The sequence below is a fragment of the Typopeltis vanoorti genome, chromosome 1, assembly GCF_054136105.1.
Source record: "Typopeltis vanoorti isolate ZY-2024b chromosome 1, IOZ_Tvanoo_1.0, whole genome shotgun sequence".
NCBI lineage: Eukaryota > Metazoa > Arthropoda > Arachnida > Uropygi > Thelyphonidae > Typopeltis > Typopeltis vanoorti.
Genome location: NC_143549.1, coordinates 67,310,241 through 67,331,107, shown reverse-complemented (window position 1 = coordinate 67,331,107; position 20,867 = coordinate 67,310,241). Strand labels below are relative to the sequence as shown.

At 35.9% G+C, this 20,867-nt stretch overlaps 1 protein-coding gene across 3 annotated transcripts in view; it reads left to right on the top strand.

The window, feature by feature from the left end:
- The window catches only part of LOC150110057 (CXXC-type zinc finger protein 1-like), a 298,921-nt gene that overhangs the window by 24,720 nt on the left and 253,334 nt on the right, over positions 1–20,867 (top strand). For all 3 annotated transcript variants that reach the window (XM_090390972.1, XM_090390959.1, XM_090390969.1), the window contains exon 3: positions 17,165–17,418. In XM_090390972.1, coding sequence (XP_090247098.1) covers positions 17,165–17,418 — 254 coding nt within the window. The remainder of the gene's footprint in view (positions 1–17,164; positions 17,419–20,867) is intronic.

Genomic DNA, 20,867 nt, shown 5'->3' with positions numbered 1-20,867 from the left:
AGGATTTGAAATTGGAAGCGATCACTATTTAGTCTTGAGCAGGATAAAATTGAATTTCATATTGAAAAGAATAACATGTCAGAAAGTTTTAAAGCGAATGAAAGTTGAGCAGCTCTCAGATGGGAACTGTAGACAAAAACACACAAAGATTATTGAAGAAAAAATGAAAGAGTTTGAGAACAGGAACCAAACCTTGGAGATTCAAAACCCTGATTGATTCAGCCAGAGAGGCATGTGGTGAGGTTGTCTGCATGGATAGAAAAATCAGAACTCCATGGTGGACACAGGAAGTTAGAGGCAGTGAAGGAAAAGAAGAAAGCATATCAAAAGTTCCTGGCAAATAAGTCGGCTTCTGCTCTTAGAGAATACAGAGACAAATGTAAGAAAGCTAAACACTGTGTAAAACTAGCTAAACAAAAGTCATGGGAGGACTTTGGCAAGAATATAGAAAATAAATATCAAGAAGGTGGCAATATATTCTGGAGGTTGTTGAAGAAGCTTAGGAATGGAGGAAAGAGTGCTGTAAAAGGAATTAGAGATGATAGAGGTGACATGAAAATGGGAGAAAAAGATATCCTTGAAGTATGGAGTAATTACTTTGAAAAACTGCTAAATGAAACAAGCAGTGATGACAGCATAGTGGTAAAAAAAAAGTGTACTTGAGGAAACTGTTGAGAAGAATTGTGGAAGAAAAGCTTGGTGAAGAACAAGCTGGATTCAGGCCAATTAGAGGCTGTCAGGTTCAGATCTTCACTTTACGACAAACAGTTGAAAAAGCATGGGAATATAACAAAGATCTGTATTTAAGTTTTGTCGATTTGGAAAAGGCATATGACAGGGTGCCAAGAGAGAAGGTATTCAATATGCTACAGTTATATGATGTCAATGGGGCATTATATCAAGCAATACTTAGTCTGTATTTGAGTTGTAAGTCAGCAGTTAGAATTGAAGGAAGTACAGGAAGATGGTTTAATGTTAAATCTGGTGTGAGACAAGGATGTACATTATCCCCTCTGTTATTCATTATCTATATGGATCACATTATGAAGGAAAGTGGTATTAAACATGATATCAGAATTGGAGATGTTAATGTCAGCTCTTTGCTTTATTCGGACGATGTTATACTTCTGAATAAATCCGCTACAAGTTTGCAAGATTCCCTGACTAAATTGAATAGCTGTTGTAATAGATATGGTTATGAAGGTCAGCAGTAAAAAGACAAAGACAATGAAAATAGGTAGAGTTGTTGAAAATGTCAACTGTGTTGTGAACAGGGAACCTGTGGAACAAGTAAAACATTTCAATTACTTAGGCATGATTTTTAGTGACAATGGTAAATTAAATATGGAAATAGACAACAGAATCAACAAAGCTGGTATGGTAGGAAGTCTATTGAATAAATTCATATGGAATAAGTGAGAAATTTGTCGCAACACAAAATTAGCTGTATACAAGACAGTGTTAAAACCAGTTTTAACTTATGGATCTGAGAGCTTGGTCAGAAGTAAAACACTTGACCAAAGACTAGAAACTACAGATATGAGAGTCCCGAGAAAGATTAGAGGTGTGAACAGATGACATCAATGGCGATATTATATTAAAAATGAGGATATTAGAAAAGAACTTGACATTGTCGGCATCTAAGAATGTGTTAGCAGATCTAATCTCAGGTGGTATGGTCACTTAAACAGAATGTGTGATGAAAGATTAGCAAAACAAGTGTTCTCTGCCAGGTTGGCATTAAAACGACCCAGAGGAAGACCAAGATATAGGTGGATTGATACTGTACAATGTGCCTTAGACGATAGAAATATAAGATCTGATAATGATAATATTGGTGTCTTGACAAGTAATAGACTGATTTCGAGGAAAATTGTAGACAGGTGAATTTGTGCACATTTTTATGTTGGAATATGGTGTTAGTAATAACCAGTCCATGTCCTGAGCAGAAATCCAACAAATATTTGCCATTATTATTAGCTTTGCTCTTTTCTCCAAATTTTCCCAAAATATTTTTGTATGTCTGACAATCATTTCCTACTCTGCTATTTAGATCCCCAACAAGGACCAACTTTTCCTTTTTCATTGTGTCAGTTGCTTTTTCTGAAGCATCAAAAAATTCTTCCACTTTTACCTTAGTAGAACCTTTTACCATAGGCACAAATAAGTCTCATTGTCCAATTCCCCATTCTGATATTAGCCATCATCACTCCCTGCCATTCAAGAAGATTAGCCTTGTATTTTGTGTTGAATACTATGGCTACTCCTTTTCCTTAATTGTCATTTCCTGAATATAACATTTTGTATTTATTGCTCAATAAGATCTCACCAGTTTTTGTCTTTTTTGTTTCAATCACCCCTATTATGTCGATCTGGTACTTATCTAATTCTTCGGCTGGCTCCATTTCTTTGCCATCCAGGCTTCTTATGTTGATAATGCCGATCTTTAACTCTGGTGATGTTGAGTTGGGGTGTGCTTTCAGATTTTTTCCAGTAGCTGACTTTTCGCTGTTCGCCCTGGTTCCTTGGCAAAAACAATGGGGGCCTTGTTTAGCTGGGCGATGCCCCCAGCCAGCATGAAATTTTGTCATGTTGTACCATCATTTTGTATATTGGTTTAAGCCAATAAGAATACAATTTGGTCGACTAAATCCCAAATTGCTAGCCTATCCTTGTTCGTTCAGTATCCAGGTAGATACCTAACAGTGTGCACCACAGCGTAAAAAAGTAAGAGAATAAAAAAAAAAAAGATTTATTACATAAACATTGAGTTTACTAACTAACTATAACATAAACATCCACTGAGCTACACAGGAAGGAGCCTGTGTAGCTCAGTGGATGTGGCGTTTGCACACCACGGCGCTTGGCCACACGAAGGAAGACTTGGCGAGTCTAGTCGGCGACTAGAGGAAATTTTTCTAAGTCTTTTTTCGACCAGTTCCCGAGTTAGTTGACGTCTGGCATGGGCAAGCAACTTTTTCCTCCCGGAAACTTGGGTTTTTCGTCCCGTAAACTCAAGAAAATCGACCGTAGAACCCACATTATTTTCAGACATTAAATATATTGTGTTAGGGTTAGGGACCACGAGATGGCGGCACATTTGAGCCGTCTCTCTCTTCACTGTGTACCGCTTAATTAGTGATAACCTTGGGCCATCTATCTCTGATTGGTACCAGTGGAGATTGAACTGCCCTCTCAGTCTCCAAAAAGTTAGATAGGGCTAAATGGCCTCGCCTACCCTGTATATGGAAATAAAAAGGCGTTAGGCTGATTTTTTTTTTTTACATTGAGTTTACCATTATTCTTCATTCAGAACCCATACAAAACTTTAAGTAGATGTGGGGGGGGGGGAGGAACTGTATTTCACCACAATCATACTATGAATATTTCTCCAATGAAGTGATCTTGCATAGCAAATTTCAACACCTTATCATAAAACTTCTTACAATCTCACAATTTTGTCTTACAACTAACATAGCCCTCATTGTCTCAACACTTAATCTAGATTTCTCCTTTGACCACATACTGTTCATACCAGAAAATATTCTCTCAGTCTTAAAGTGTAGGCGTTTTTTCGCTCATTTCAGAAGAAATCAGTACCATCTATCAGATACAAGAACGTTTTCATTATTCCATATATCCAAAAGCTTCACAATTATAGATTTTATGAGGGTCCACTGATCGAATACACGAGTTTCTTCTGTTTGTGTGCGTGATGAGTTTCTCGTTCAGGCTGTCCTGTATTTCTCAGCTTTTCCTAAACTGCACTTCTACTTGTTGACATATTCTGAGCTGGTTTCACAGAAATTCTCAACTACCTCAAAAAAACTTAGCCTCATTAACTTCTCCTGAATCTACTAACATTTTTAGTTGTTTTTTGAGCTGATGTTTTTAACTGAAGTCAGAGTCTTTTTCAGCATCCTTATGTTTCTGGCTACGCACATGTTGGTTGATGTCGCTTCTGCCTCCATGAGCAATGGAAAAATGGACATTACAATGTTAGCATACAACTTCTGTTCCATCACTACACAGCTTGTCCAGTTTAATAATTTTGAATTCTTTCTGGAGATCATCATTAAAACTGCAGCTTTGCCTTTTTGACATTGTAAGGATAGCCTTAAAGTTTTAAAAAATATGAAATTTAAACCACTGGCATTGAATAACAAAGCCATTGGTCAGCATACAGCCAAAACAAAACTAATGCTACAGCAGAACAGATGCCGCGTCTGAAATGCACAAGTGTTGCCAACATGTATTTTTTCTTTTCTCTGAATAAATCACTGCAGATATCAATATTTAGTATTGTAAAAATTATGTGTCTGCACCTTTGTAATATATATGATAGTTAATTTCTTTAAGTTTTGATTCTATACTTTGTTCGAAAATATCTCTTACACTTATCACTACATCAAGCGAAGCAATACTCTATTCTTCAGTTGTGGCTATTTATCTCCCTAGGTCACACACGTTCGGTCTTTTTATGAGAAGTGCATTGGTATATAGGAATCGGGCAAGTTATTTGACAAACAAAACAATTTATTCATGCTAATTAGACTACAATAAAGTTAACACTATGCACACAATCTTTTTTCCTGACTCGATAATCAGCAATGTTAACTTAGATCTTAAATTTTGCAATCTAGTTCAACAATTCTCCTTTAAGTAAACAGGCTAAGGTAATGTTTGTGCCTATGCTTAAGTCATACAACATAACAGACCTACACATACTATACCACAGGCAAGCTTAGACAATAAATAACATTTTGCACATTAACTTTCACCTTGTAACAGCACTAACTTATTTTACACAACTAAGCAAGTTATTTCTCAATGGTTAGCTAATTGCCTTCAGTCCTGAAGTAATACTAACAAAAAAAAAAACAGCTAGAGCAATCTCTGCTACAATTTCTGCCTCTAGTTAAATCACATATAATAGACCTTACTTGATATTTAGTCATCTAGTCCACATCAGTAAACCTTTGAGATCGTTATCATCTTCTTCCTTCTGATATTGCTTACACACACGGCACCGTTTTCCGATATCGACGAGGGCACTTCCACAGGCAGAGATCATCAGGAACCTTGGCGGCTGGAAATCCGGAACTTACTTTATTCACTGCATAAACGACCCATCTAGCATCTTCAGATGTCTGTTGGCTGGAACGGGGTCCCTTAACCTAGAATTGGCAGGACATACTCGAACTGGGAGCCGGAACACAAACTTGGTGAAAACGAACTTATCCAGCGACGACCATCTAAACGACCTCTCCTCCTAAGCGGTCTTCCAGCTAACTCGACTCACCTTCTCCGAAACGAACCCTCTTCATGACGACTGACCTTCCTCGGAAAAAAAAAACTTCCTCTGTTTGTCTCTCTACTCTCACTTTTTCGATGTCTCCCCCTTTTTTGCTGCTCAATCGACCTTGGTTCTTGCTACTTTTTTATTCCCTTGGGTATTCATAGAGGTCTCCCCCCCCACCTTTTTAGGTTGCTGCATTAAGGCAGGAAACCCTGTACATTCTGGACCTTTGTGAGTGTATGTGTAATGTACTTAGGTCTTATTTTTAATCCTGTTTGGAATATTATTTTTTTTGTCTTAACAATCTATTGTTACAATTCATTCAGACATTTTTTCTTTGTCCTTTGTTATTGTACAGCAAGTCATTAGTTAAATATTAACCAAAATTACAAATATGTTAAATTAATTTGAATTCCTAAGTAAAATCGGTATAGAAAGGATCTAATTTAAAAATTCTGTCCACACAAGATTTTACAGTATCGAACAATGAGACTCCATGGTTATACAAATTACTGGTATCCGTGATACTGATATACGATTACAGATTATGAATAATAATTTATGATTGACCAATATTACAGTATATTTATAGTTTTTATTAAAAATGGGACAAATTTGATATTTTTATTAAAACAACGGGATGGCCGGGAAATATGAAAAAACGGTTCATCATCAAATTCCTGACATGTACCCTCAAGGGGTGTACAGGATATGATAGTACTACATGAAAAATTTACATCATTACTAACTTCCTATCTACAATTTTCCTCCAAATCAGCCTGTTACTTGTCAAAACTCCAACATTATCAGATCTTATATTTCTATCGTCTAAGGCACTTTATACTGTATCAATCCACCTATATCTTGGTCTTCCACTGGGTCGTTTTCCTGCCAACCTGGCAGAGAACACTTGTTTTGCTAATCTTTCCTCTCTCCCATTCTATTTAAGTGACCATACCACCTGAGATTAGCTCTGCCAACACGTTCCTGGATGCTGACAATGTCAAGTTCTTTCCTGATATCCTCATTTTTAATATGATAGAAAGTGCTAATCATCATAAGTCGAGGACTATCTGTATATCATATACATATATATGATATATATTGCCCTGAATAATGTCCTATTTGCATTATATAACTGTAGTATTTTGAACAGTATTTCTCCCTTGTCTCCTTATCATGTGCTTTTTTTCTAAAACTTTAAAAAGTTAAATACAGATCCTTGTTATATTTGCATAATTTCTTAACTGTCTGAAAGAAAAATATGAACTGTTATTGGCTTGAAACCAGCCTAGTTTCAGATTTCAGTATGCTCTGTGTGTGTGTGTGTGTGTCTTATTATCATTATTAAAATTTCAGTTTTCATCCCCTCTACTATTTCCTGAAATGTACCATCAGGGAATGCACAGGATGCTCTGATAATACTATGCAATTAAGTTAACATTATTATCAACTTACTATCAACAATTTTCCTTTAATTTAATCTGCTATTTGTTAATCTTCTAACATCATTAGATTTCTCTTTTCATTTTGTAAGATAGTACTAGCTACATATCTTTCTACCTTGGTCTTGACCTGGATCTTTTTATTCTGCCAATCTGGCACCAAACACCACTTTAGTTAACTTTCCCATTCTGTTTAGGTGAACACCTTAGATGTTCTGTTACTCTAAAAAGATTATGATCGAAAAGATTTGACTGTAATCAAGACCAATAATCAGGTTTATTGATTTAGTATGCTACAATCAAAAACATTTGATTTTTAGGTTATTTGGAAATGGATTAGTGGCTTGAAAGAGGTGGGTGACTAAGGACGATGCTTCTCTCCATTGTTTGAGGGCTGACATGAGGCAGTCCTCTTGAACAGTGGAGAGTAGCATTAACAGTCAACTTCTTCACTACTTGGAGGCACACCATTTAATACCTAGTGAGATATTCTTGATAAAGGTGGAATATCAAGCCAGGATATAAGAACAAAAATTGCAATAGTAACGCATCACTCCAAAAATTAAAGCCAAAGCACTTATGGACCGATAACACAATTACAGATACATTTTATTGACACACGTTAATTCTTCTGTGAAAGTGAAAATTGGACCCCCCCCCCCCGCTAAAGAAAATGAGAAAAGAAATTGCATTCATTTGAAATGAGATGCTATGGACATCTAAAAATGCCATATACCAATCAAAACTCAAATTTGGAAGTCAGGCAAAGAATCTATTCTTTTTGATGGTAGAGATAACATCATATCTTTATAGAAAAGATTTGAAGAAAAAGACTCATCTAGCTTGGTCAATTTTGGATCTAATAGTCTCTCAAGACAGGACCTCATGAGACTTATTCCAGTAACCTCAAAAAAAAAAGAGGAAGACCAAGAATAGACTGTATTGTTAATATAAAAGAACTGGACAAATACTTAATTTTCAGAGCTGAAATCAAAGTACAGGTCAAGATTGAATGGAGAATTTTTGTGGACTGTCTTTTTGGATCTACTCTGACGGCACTATATTCACTATGGGAAGAATTATTATTCTGGATTCCATCATTCTTTCTTCACAGCAGATCCCATGTCGTAATTTACTCATTTTGGATATAAGCCATGGAAAGATTTGAAGAAATCCATAGTTGCATTTTTATATTTGTCAACATCATCATCAAATTCCTGACATGTACCCTCAAGGGGTGTACAGGATATGATAGTACTACATGAAAAATTTACATCATTACTAACTTCCTATCTACAATTTTCCTCCAAATCAGTCTGTTACTTGTCAAAACTCCAACATTATCAGATTTTATATTTCTATCGTCTAAAGCACTTTGTACTGTATCAATCCACCTATATCTTGGTCTTCCACTGGGTCGTTTTTCTGCCAACTTGGCAGAGAACACTTGTTTGGCTAATCTTTCCTCGCCCATCCTGTTTAAGTGGTCATACCACCTGAGGTTAGCTCTGCTAACGCATTCCTGGATGCTGACAATGTCAAGTTCTTTCCTAATATCCTCGTTTTTAATATGATATCCATTGATGCCATCTGTTCACGCCTATAATCTTTCTCAGGACTCTCATATATGCGGTTCCTAGCCTTTGGTCAAGTGTTTTTCTTCTGACTCAGCTCTCAGATCCATAAGTTAAAACTGGTTTGAACACTGTCTTGTATACAGCTAATTTAGAGTTCCGACTAATTTCAATCTTATTCCATATGAATTTATTCAATTCAACTTCCTACCATATACCTGCTTTGTTGATTCTGTTGTCAATTTCCATATTTAATTTACATCTTCACTAAAAATCGTGCCTAAGTAGCTGAAATGTTTTACTTGTTACACAGGTTCTCCATTGACAACACAGTTGACATTTTCAACGATTCTGCATATTTTCATTGTCTTTGTCTTTTTAATGCTGACCTTCATACCATATCTATTACAACAGTTATTCAGTCTAGTCAGGGAATCTTGCAGACTTATAGTGGATTTATTTAGAAGTATAACATCATCTGCATAAAGCAAAGAGCTGACATTAACATCTCCAATTTTGATATCAGGTTTGATACCACTTTCCTTCATAATGTGATCCATATAGATAATGAATAACAGAGAGGATAATGTACATCCTTGTCTGACACCAGATTTAACATTAAACCATCTTTCTGTACTTCCTTCAATTCTAACTGCTGACTTATAACTCAAATAAAGACTAAGTATTGCTTGATATAATGCTCCATTGACACCATATAACTGTAGCGTATTGGAGAGCTTCTCCCTTGGCACCTTGTCATATGCCTTTTCTAGATCGACCAAACTTAAATACAAATCTTTGTTATATTCTCATAATTTTTCAACTATTTGTCGCAAAGTGAACATCTGATCCTGACAGCCTCTATTTGGCCTGAATCCAACTTGTTCTTCACCAAACGTTTCTTCCAAAATTCTTCTCAACCGTTTCTCAAGTATACTTGCATAGATCTTGCCAGGAACACTCAGTAGGGAAATACCTCTGCAATTCTCACATTCAGTTTTATTTCCCTTTTTATATATAGGTACTATTAGAGCTCTACTCCAATCGTTGGAAATTCGTCCCTCTGTCCAGGCTTTCTGAACTATGCAGTGCAGCCACTGTAAGACTTTTATACCACCATACTTTAGCATTTCTGGTCAAATATCATCTACTCCTGCTGTCTTTCCACATTTCAAGCCTTTGATGGCTTTTTCTACTTCAAGTATGGATATGTATTCCTGACTACATGCCTGTTGAGTGTTTTTTACCACTGTGCTCTCACTGCTTGTTTCATTTAGCAATTTTTCGAAATAATTACTCTATACTTCAAGGATATCTTTCTCTCCTGTTTTCATGTCACCTTTAACTTCTCTATCTCCTTTTACAGCACTCTTTCCTCCATTTCTAAGCTTCTTCAACAACCTGCAGAATATCTTACCATCTTCGTGATATTTATTTTCTATGTTCTAGCCAAAGTCCTCCAATGACTTTTGTTTAGCTAGTTTTACACAGTGTTTTGCTTTCTTATGTTTGTCTCTGTATTCTCTAAGAGCAAAAGGTGACTTATTTGCCAGGAACTTTTGATATGCTTTCTTCTTTTCCTTCACTGCCTCTTTAACTTCCTGTGTCCACCATGGAGTCTGATTTTTCTATCCTTGCAGACAACCTCACCACATGCCTGTCTGGCTGAATCAATCAGGGTTTTCTTCAAAGTTTGCCACCGAATTTCCAAGGTTCGGTTCCTGTTCTCAAACTCTTTCATTTTTTCTTCAATAATCTTTGTGTATTTAGTCTACAGTTTGCATCTGAGAGCTGCTCAACTTTTATTCGCTTTAAAACTTTCTTACATGTTATTCTTTTCAATACGAAATTCAATTTTATCCTGCTTAAGACCAAATAGCGATCACTTCCAATTTCAAATCCTCTGTACACTCTGTCCTGCACCAGGGAGAAAACATCACTATCAATAATAACATAGTCAATGAGACTTTTCTTATTCCTTGCCTCTTCTCTCCATGTGAATTTGTGCACATTTTTATGTTGGAACATGGTGTTAATAATAACCAGTCCATGTCCTGAACATTAATCCAACAAGTATTTGCCATTATTATTAGCTTTACTCTTTTCTCCAAATTTTCCCAAAATATTTTTGTATGTCTGACAATCATTTCCTACTCTGCTATTTAGATCCCCAACAAGGACCAACTTTTCCTTTTTTTTTCATTGTGTCAGTTGCTTTTTCTAAAGCATCAAAAAATTCCTCCACTTCTACCTTAGTAGAACCTTCTGTGGGACCATAGGCACAAATAAGTCTCATTGTCCAATTCCCCATTCTGATATTTGCCTACATCACTCTACTTGAGACTGCCTACCATTCAAGGAGATTAGCCTCGTATTTAGTGTTGAATACAATGGCTGCTCCTTCTTTTCCTTGATTGTCATTTCCTGAATATAACATTTTGTATTTATTGCTCAGAAAGAGCTTGCCAGTTTTTGTCTTTTTTGTTTCAGTTACCCCTATTATGTCGATCTGGTACTTACGTAATTCCTCAGGTAGCTCCATTTCTTTGCAATTCAGGCTTCGTATTTTGATAGCACCGATCTTTAACTCTGATGATGTCGAGTTGGGGTGTGCTTTCAGATTTGTTCCAGTAGCAGACTTTTCGCTGTTCGCCCTGGTTCCCTGGGAAAAACAAAAGGGGACTTGTTTAACCGGGTGATGCTCCAGCCGGCATGAAATTTTGTCATGTTGTACCATCATTTTCTATATTGGTTTAAGCCAATAAGAATACAATTTGGTCTGCTAAATCCCAAATTGCCAGCCCATCCTCATTCGTTCAGTATCCAGGTAGATACCCAACAGGGTGCAGCACGAGAAGGTGAGGATTGGACATTAGGTCAGAAGCCCTGGTCGGTTCTCTGCGTTCCTTTAAAGGCTATGTGGAGGTCTCCTCTCAGTTATACAGCTTTGACCCTTAAGCACCCCTTGTATATTTTTTATATATTATCTTTTATATTTCTATGACATGTAATCAGGACTGGCATAGACCTCACCAAGCTCCAGTCTTAAGGTCTGTTTTCAAGTATCCAGTGAATATCCTAACCTCAAATCCGATGTAATTTTACTGATAATAGTAAAATCCATTTTGCTTTCCTTATTAAAATGCTACAAGATCCTATCCATTTGTCTTTTTTTTTTTTTTTTTGATAAATCTTGCAGTCCTTAAATGAGTTTCAATTCAAGTTTCAAAAATCTTCCATAACCAATATTTTGCTTATGGAAGAGGAATATTCTAAGTGGGGTGGGGATAATCTGGTGAACTTCAATGATGTCAAAACACAGTCCTGTCTTATTTCTTGTAAGAATGATCTTTCTTCAGTTCCCCTATTTAATAATAATAATAATATCTCCAGTCAGTTTCTTTTCTCTTTGGGATGACATAGAAAACACTAGCATTTGCTAGCAAAAATATGTAACATCTCTAGCTTCTGTAGCATGCAAAACTTAATAGTCTCTTCATTTGAAGTCACTGCTTGTTGTCTTTATAGCTTCTAACAGGAAATAGTGAACTAGAAAGGAAAACCTTTCAAAGAATATCCAGAAGAGGACAGTTCATTTAATGAGGGTGGTCAGAAAAGTTCTCGGCTTAACAATGAAAAAAACGAATTTATAATTTCAAAATTATTTTTATTTTTCAACATAATCTCCCTTTAGACTAATACATTTATTCCAGCAATGCTCCTGTAGTGGTTCTCAGTAAAATCTGCAAAATACCCCTGTACAGCTGCAATCACCTCTTGATTCGAAGAAAAACTCTGACCAGCGAGGAAGAGTTTTATTTTTGGGAAGAAATTGAAGTCAGAGGGAGCCAAATCTAGGCAATAGGGTGGATGTTCCAACAATTCATAGTGCAGATCAGTGGCAGCCCGTACATAAGCACTGCAACACTGCAGCACCTCCAAGGAAAAAATGAAAAAATTAAATTTTGTTTGTGTTTATAAATAATAATAATGCTTACAACATTATATAAATGCAATACAACCTGTTAAAGGTCACAGCTTATGTTTCGACAGTGATCGAATAGTTAATAATTGGAATTGTTTGATTAACGCTTTAGATTACGAAATAGATACACTGCGATTTAACGCAGTGTCAGAATTATCACGTTATATCACGTTCAACCAATCTCAGCCAGTCTCGCCGATATTCGTTTGCGCTTCTCATTTCACATAACTAGTGAATCTGACACTGCTCTTTGGGTAGTGTATGCTTGCCCGCGATATTTTTTATTGGTTATTTAATTATAATTATTTATTTATTATAGATACAGGGCTGAATTATGACAAGTGTCACTGTTGAAAACATGAAAAGAATTATATTTTTTTCAATTATCATTACATGAAACAAATGCACTGCGATCTAACGCAGTGTGAGAATGATCGCGCCAATTGCAGCTAGACTCGCCGATATTCATTTACCCTTGACACTGCTCATTTGGGCAGTGTATCGATGCGCGTTATTTCTGTGAGACATGAAACTTTTATTATTGGTGTTTGTAAGTGGTGAGGGTAAAATATTTTTAATAAAGCAATTTTTTAACATGTAAATTTATTTATTAATAAATTGGTTACTGATTAGGAAAAACATAATTTTTTAAAAATTTTATTTTGTATATACAGCACCCCCACTTAAAATTTTCACCGGCTGCCACTGTTGCAGATCCCTTAATTTTCCCATTGCCAAAACACCTTTGTGGGCAGGTGCATTGTCCTGATGAAAGATGATTTTTTTCTTCTGCAAATAGTCTTTTCTCACGAATTGTTTTGTCTAGTCTGGTTAAAAGATCAAAATAATATTTCCTGGTTATTGTTTTACCCTTTTCAAAATAATTAATAAATAAAATGCCTTTAGCATCCCAAAACACTGATGCCATGACCTTTCCTGCTGATGGAACCGACTTTGTCTTCTTTGGCGCTGAACATTCGGCTTCTGTCCACTGTTTTGACTGCTTTTTGGATTCTGGTGTGTAAAGTGAATCTAAGTCTCATCCATAGTAATAAATCGACTCACAAAATCAGTTTTATTCTTGTTAAAACGCTCCAAGCACTGTTCAGAGATTTTCATGCAAGTGCATTTTTGATCTGCTGTGAGCAAGTGCAGCACCCATCTTGCGCAATTCTTCATGCAAAATATATCTTACACATTCTTTTGAAATACCTATAGTCTCAGCAATTTCATGCACTTTGACTCGTCGATCATCCAATACCATATCGTGCATTTGATCAATGATTTCTGGTGTTGTTACACTTTTTGGACTTCCTTCACATTGATCATCTTCTCAAGACTGTACAGCCGCGTTTAGACTCGGCAGCCCATTTCTTGATTGTCAAAAATGAAGGAGAAGAGTGCCCATAAACTTTTATGAACTTTGAATGAATTTCTTTTGGCTTTAAACCTTCTTTTACAAAGAATTTTGTAACCGCACAATACGCAATTTTATCCATTTCAAGGGATACAGACAACACTTTTGCTTCAGACAGCTGTATAAAACAAATTACTTGATATAGTACACCCACAGATACGAGACCCTTCGACACTTCGCATGTCAAAAGAAGGAGAATCCTTTCCGATAATAGGGTAATCAATCTGTATTGTGGGATGAGTGTTTATTATTACACTTCGGAAAATTAACTTCTTTTTTATGATCATTGTAATTTTTAAAGTGGTAACTATTTTGCTTGTATAACAGTTGGAAAATTTTACTTATAAAGCACGTAATTTCACATGTTGGTGACCAATTAGTATATCACCTTATTTCTTTCTTCCCTTCAACATGAATTGACTCTTCTTGGCAGTCTGCCAACGATAGCTCTTGTTATCAAATAACTTGCAATTTCACATGGATGCTTATGACAGATGTATCAACTTAGAAAAAAAAAATCTTGTTGATAGTGTTGCCATCTATGTTTGAGGTCAAGAACTTTTCAGACCATCCTCATAATCACTCTTCCATTGTCTCTTTGTACTGTCTTTGCTAGAGGTATTTTCATGGGGCTCCATTTAAATTACCATCATCATCATCATTCCTCCAAGCATATGAAATAACAATAGTAGCTGCTACTGAACTAAATTATCTTATGCTTTTATTCCATCTTCCTCTGTTCTTTGGAACAACCTTCACTATTCTGTTTTTGCACTACATCCTTCAGCTGATTCAGAAGTGCATCATTAGATTCCCTTTACCATAATCACTTGCCCACGTCCATATTGGAAAATTCAAATCATTTGTGACGCAAAGCATGAAAGAATGATGAAAGTTGGCATAATAACCTTCAAGGGAATTGCAATCATTTTACACTGCAGTAATAATTTGTAACATATCAGAGATTAGCATGTGTCATGCACTTTGGTTAGCATATAATGATATGCTAATAGATGTTGATGTTAATAGATTACATGAAGTGAAGAAAGTAAATAAAGGATGTAGGAGTTTTTTGTGTGTGTGCATGTGTTAGTCCTATCCATTGAAAGGGTGGTAAATCTGTGTAATTTGAGAGTTAGATAATCCAAGCAATTAATTTAGAAGCCAAACATTGCACTTTTTTCCAAGATATTTCTTGTCCCAATTTGACAAAAATTGGCTACTACCAAATACAAGCATCCATTCAGCTGTGGGATTCAAATTTAGAATCCCACAGCAGAATGGATTCGTTATTTACTCACCCATACATTTTAAGCAAAGTAATTAGAAAATTTTCTCTACTACCACACAAGTGTTAGTGAGACAGTGAAGGTTCTGTTGATTTTCTGCTGAATTTTCATTGAGTTTCTATTGATAAGAAGCATTAATTCTATTTGGGTTACTCTGCCAAGATTTCAACTTCTGGGTTTTTAGTGACACTACTAGTTTGTCTGCAGTACACTTCATATGACAAGCTGTTATGTACACTGAGTTAGCTTTGAATTAAGGTCCCCCCACCTCATTTACATATTTGGCACGATAATGAAGTGTCATGTGATATCAATATCAGATGCAGATACTATAAATGGGCACACCTGTCCTCTGTATGTAATTAGCAAATGTTTTCCAGTAATGTGGGAAATGTGGCAATGTAGACCAATTTGACTGTGGGCAGATAGTTGGGGGGCTCAGAAGGCAGGTGCCAGTATTTTGGAAACAGCCGCACTTGTTGGTTGCTCCTGTACTACTGTATCAATGGTGTACCAGGACTGAATTAACCATGAACAACTTCCAGTAGAATGCTCACATTAGTCATGTCATCCATGCATGGTTGTTCCTAGAGGTGAGCATCGGGTATCATGACTGGTGTCTCAGTAACAACGTGCAACAGTCACACAGCTCATCCAACAGTAGGGCAGTTCGACCAATTTCCACATGCACTATGTGGTTTACCTTGCTTCACCAGGGTTTCCACAGCTGGAGACCAACAAGGGTTACCATGAGGCCAGGCAAAGCAACACCTTGCATGGGCCAAGGAACATCGGCAATGGGTCCTGGACAGATGGAAGAAAGTCGTCTGGAGTGATGCAGTTGCTGCAGTGGACATGGGTCGAGTTATGCACGGAGGATGTTCAACACCTTGTGGAATCTGTTCCTAGGCATCTGCGAGCCATGATTGCAGAAAGGTGGAACCAACATGTTATTAGGTGGGTGTTCCTAATGCAAAGCTAACTCAGTGTATATTGTTTGATTCGTAAGTACAAAAAGAGAATGCATTTTTTGCTAATCTGTACGATAGTAGAATTAGTTTTTGTTACAGATATTAGAATTGAAAGGTCTATTCAGGATTATGCTCATGAATCAGTGGATTATATACATGTTATATATTGATCATAATAATGACAGGTCATCTTAGAATAAGAAGAGAGAGAGGGAGAGATCTCCTTTTGTTAATGCTGAATTATTAGTTGTAAAATTGTGAAAACTGTATTTGTAACATTTTTTAGATGAAGCATGTTTATGTTAAATAAACATAGGGCTTCAACAGACCTGTGGAGGTGATGTTATGGTCTGGGAATCATTTTCCTGGCACATCCTAGGTTTATTGGTTATTATCTCACAAACACTGAATGGTAAATGCTACAGGGACCTGTTAGCTGACCATCTCCATCCATATCTGCAGGAGGTCTAACCCGACCACAGTGCCATCTTTCAACAGGACGATGTACCTTGTCACCAGGCTTGTACAACTACTGAGTGGTTGGAGGTACATGACAATGAATTTGCCACATTGCCTTGGCTTCCAAATTTCCCTGACTGTAACCCAATTGAACAAGTGTGGGATTCATTAGAACAGGGTGTGAGAACTGCTGATCCTCCTCCACAGAATGAGCATGAACTGATGGAGTTGCTGCAGTGGACATGGGTCGAGTTATGCACGGAGGATGTTCAACACCTTGTGGAATCTGTTCCTAGGCATCTGCGAGCCATGATTGCAGAAAGGTGGAACCAACATGTTATTAGGTGGGTGTTCCTAATGCAAAGCTAACTCAGTGTATATTGTTTGATTCGTAAGTACAAAAAGAGAATGCATTTTTTGATAATCTGTACGATAGTAGAATTAGTTTTTGTTACAGATATTAGAATTAAAAGGTCTATTCAGGATTATGCTCATGAATCAGTGGATTATATACATGTTATATATTGATCATAATAATGACAGGTCATCTTAGAATAAGAAGAGAGAGAGGGAGAGATCTCCTTTTGTTAATGCTGAATTATTAGTTGTAGTTGTAAAATTGTGAAAACTGTATTTGTAACATTTTTTAGATGAAGCATATTATAAATGATACCCAGTACATTTTTAAGGTTTTTAATTTAATTTTTATTTATTTTTTTAACAAGGAGGAGGTAGGTATTTCTACTACTAATGATGCAGATATGATTGAAGATGGTGAACAAGAATTGGATTTTGGGACAGTTGAGAGAGAAATACATAGTTATTGTAAACCTCCAACTCCTATCTGTAAACGGAACAAAAAAGCTCCTCATAAGAAATCTCAAAGTAGTGATGATGATAATCTTGATGATGAAGAGGATGATAGTGACGCATGTGTTTATTGCATATGTCGTAGCCGAGATACAAGTCGATTTATGATGTAAGAAAACAATTATTATTTGTATTATTTTATATGAATGGTAATAATATCTTCAATTACAGTTTGTGGTTACTTCATTATTTCTTGTTTACTTTTTCAGTCCTTAAATGCTTATTAGCTTCAAGTTTCATACATAATAAAATGAATAGCACTTAACAAACTTTTTTTTTAAACAAGGAGGAGATAGTTATTTCTTCTACTAATGATTAGGGATGTGTTGAAGCAGGATTTGGTTGAAGCATACTGAATTAAATTATATAAGCAAATGTGTATTTAAAAAAAAAATACTCATTAAAAATTGATATAAAAAAAATTTAAATGAGTGTATATTTTTTGTTCAGAACATTTGTTTATAAAATCTAATTCACAATGTTTAAAATTTAATTAACTATGAATTATGCTTGTGCTGAATAGTTAGCACTTCGGCCAAATTGCAGAAAGAAGAAAGATTAAAAAAATGTATAATAATGCTTCACCTAATCAGAGGAAAGCATTGGAGAGCCAAGGATATGGCCTTATAGAAGGACGTGAATAGATTGCACGAATTTGCAGGTAAGTGGAACTGTCAGTTCAGTGTTGCAAAGTGTAAGGTTTTGAAATTTGGTAAGCAATGATCAGATGCAAAGTATTCACTTGATGGGGAAACTTTTAATGGAGGTAGAGGAGATGAGAGATCTGGGAGTGGTGGTGGTGGACAAGGACCTGAAATTCAGGACTACATTGTACAAATTGTGAAAACATCACATCGGATAATGGCAATGATGCAGAGGACTCTGACGTGCAAAAATAAAGAGGTTATGATATGCCATTGTATAAGGCCTTGATCAGGCTTCATATGGATTATCGTGCCCAGATTTGGTCACCGGCTTTTCTTGGTGATAAGGATATATTAGAAAGGGTCCAGAGAAGATTCACAAAGGTAGTCAGTGGTCTTTGGAATGTGTGGTACAAGGACAGATTGAGAGAATGTAAATTGCAAAGCCTTGTGAATAGGAGTGGGGAAGGATATGATTGAGTCATATAAGCTAATCAGGGATTAACACATACTATTTGGATTACAAGACCATAGGTCTTTTAATCCAAATAGTATGTGTTAATCTTAAAAAAAGACCAAATATAACTTTCATCTAGTCAGGGATTGTTATCAGGTTGACATAGAATATGAGAGGGGGGGGATAGAACAAGAGGCTATCCCTGGAAACAATATAAGAAGGGTCTGAGTAGAGGAGTACGTTCTTTACATGGAGAGTGGTTGGTGAGTGAAATGCATTGCCTGAGTGTATTGTGAATGTAGATACATTGAATCAATTTAAGACACAATTGGATGAGCTTTGTGTGGGATAGTGTGTACCTTCCACGATGAGTCTCTGACTCCATAGAGGTCAGATGTTAATAATGTGACCACATGAAAATATATATATATCAATGGCATACCCATTTCGGTTGGGTGTGCTGTTGTGTGGGTTATGCAATCTGTGCTACAAAATTCACGTCAATTTGACCGTATGATTGCATTTTTTTTTTATGTATGAAAGTTTTGAGAGTGCATAGCGCATCAATGCTCATCTTAATTGGTCCAATGCAGTTAATTTTAGGATAACTTTAAATACTTTAATTTATCAATTAATGGTAACGAAATCTGCAGGTTGACATCTGTCTGTTGTTTCCAAAGACTAGAATAAAAAGGTCCCTATACTGTTAAAAAAAAAAAAAAAAAAAAAAAAAACTTTCCAACCTCAACAGATGCTATGCTGCATAAGCAAGAAAAATAATTAGCTTTGGTTATCACTAAATACAGTAAACAGATAATTAGCATCTGTGTACTATATTTAGGAACGATTAGTGTAGACAACTCAAACAACACACTTAATGGAAAAACACTCTGCTGCCGCAGGCTATGCTACATGCATGCGAACAGAACAGATTTATTGTAGCACTAAACATAACACCTAATTAAACACATTTGTCCTAACATCCGCTTTCAAATTTTCAGTTCCAGAAAATATGTGTAACAGCTGTTTGTAATACAGCAATTGGATACAGAAAGTGCTCAATTTATGAAAAGCAAAATGAATATATATATATATATATATATAACTTGAAATCAGTTTGAATTGCATTTGAGATATTCGATATCATCCAGACACTTAACAAATGTTAATTTTAGCAATAAAATTCTACCACGGAAGTTGGACTAACATGCCATATAAGCATTTGTGAAAATGCAACTGCTCTACACAGAAGTGGTATACGTACTCTAAAAGCTAGTACTTCCCAGGGAATAAAGGCATGACAGACACCCAGGTGTGAACATGACAATATGTTAATATAATATTAAATATGGAAAGCATAAAGGTCAAATGAACAATAGCTATGCTTCGCATGTGCCATTTTTTCTGAGAAACAAACGGTTTACACTTTTTTGGTAAGGTTAGATTATCATTGGCAAATACTAGAGTGAGATATGGAGAATTTAAATTTTGATACAATTTTTAAATACAGCCATATATAATTCAGGCAGAAATCGGAAAGTAATCACTTGGAAAATTATCATTTTTTTGGACTGAATCAAAGAAAGGCTGAAATAACTCTTTTTACTTTATTTATACACAAGTTCCAATCTTCTGTTTTTCTTTAGGAATTGTGTTAGCACATCATCATAAAATGAAGGTTTTTCCTTCATTTCCATTATTAATGTCTTTTCAATAGCAATTAAGCTTAGGCTGCACAGCCTTGCTGAAAAAGACCACTTGACTGTAGCAATAGAGCTCGGAATCTACATGACAAGTTCTGTTAACTTTTGAGTTTCCTTGAATACAACCTGAAGTTGATTTTCTTGCATGAATTTTAATAGGTGATGTACTGGTTTCCTGGCAAATTCTTCAGAAGAAAATAGTACTTTCAGTTCATTTTTCAAGCGAATATAGTCAAAACCTGGGCCATAGAAATCCTTTAAGTTTTTCTAAAATACCATCAGGAAATGTCTTTGCATACTGACCATATCTTTCACTACAAAGGAGTTAAAAAAAATTCTAGTTTTGAAAGTGAAGTGTATCTTTCTTCCATCTCCAAGCACTTGCAGTCGCCTATTCCTGGTATAATCGAAGCCATGTGCTCTTCTCGGTGTCTTCTGGTCCTTTTCGTCTCTTAGGTCTCGACTCATCAACTGTATGCTTCTTCTATAGAAACCCAAATATCATCAAATCCATGTTCCTGTCATTCCTAAATGCTTCATAGTGTCATGTACTTTTTTGCAGTACAATAAATATATCATAGGATGAAGTTTGCGGTATATTATTCAAAGCATCAGTATAGCCAAATAAAACAGAAAATTTCTAGCAACAAAATTGTTTGAAAATCTTGCAAAAAATGCAAAAAATCACAAGGTTTGATTATAGCATCCATGTCCCATTCCCCAGAATTCTCCACTATATGTTCAAAAAAATTCA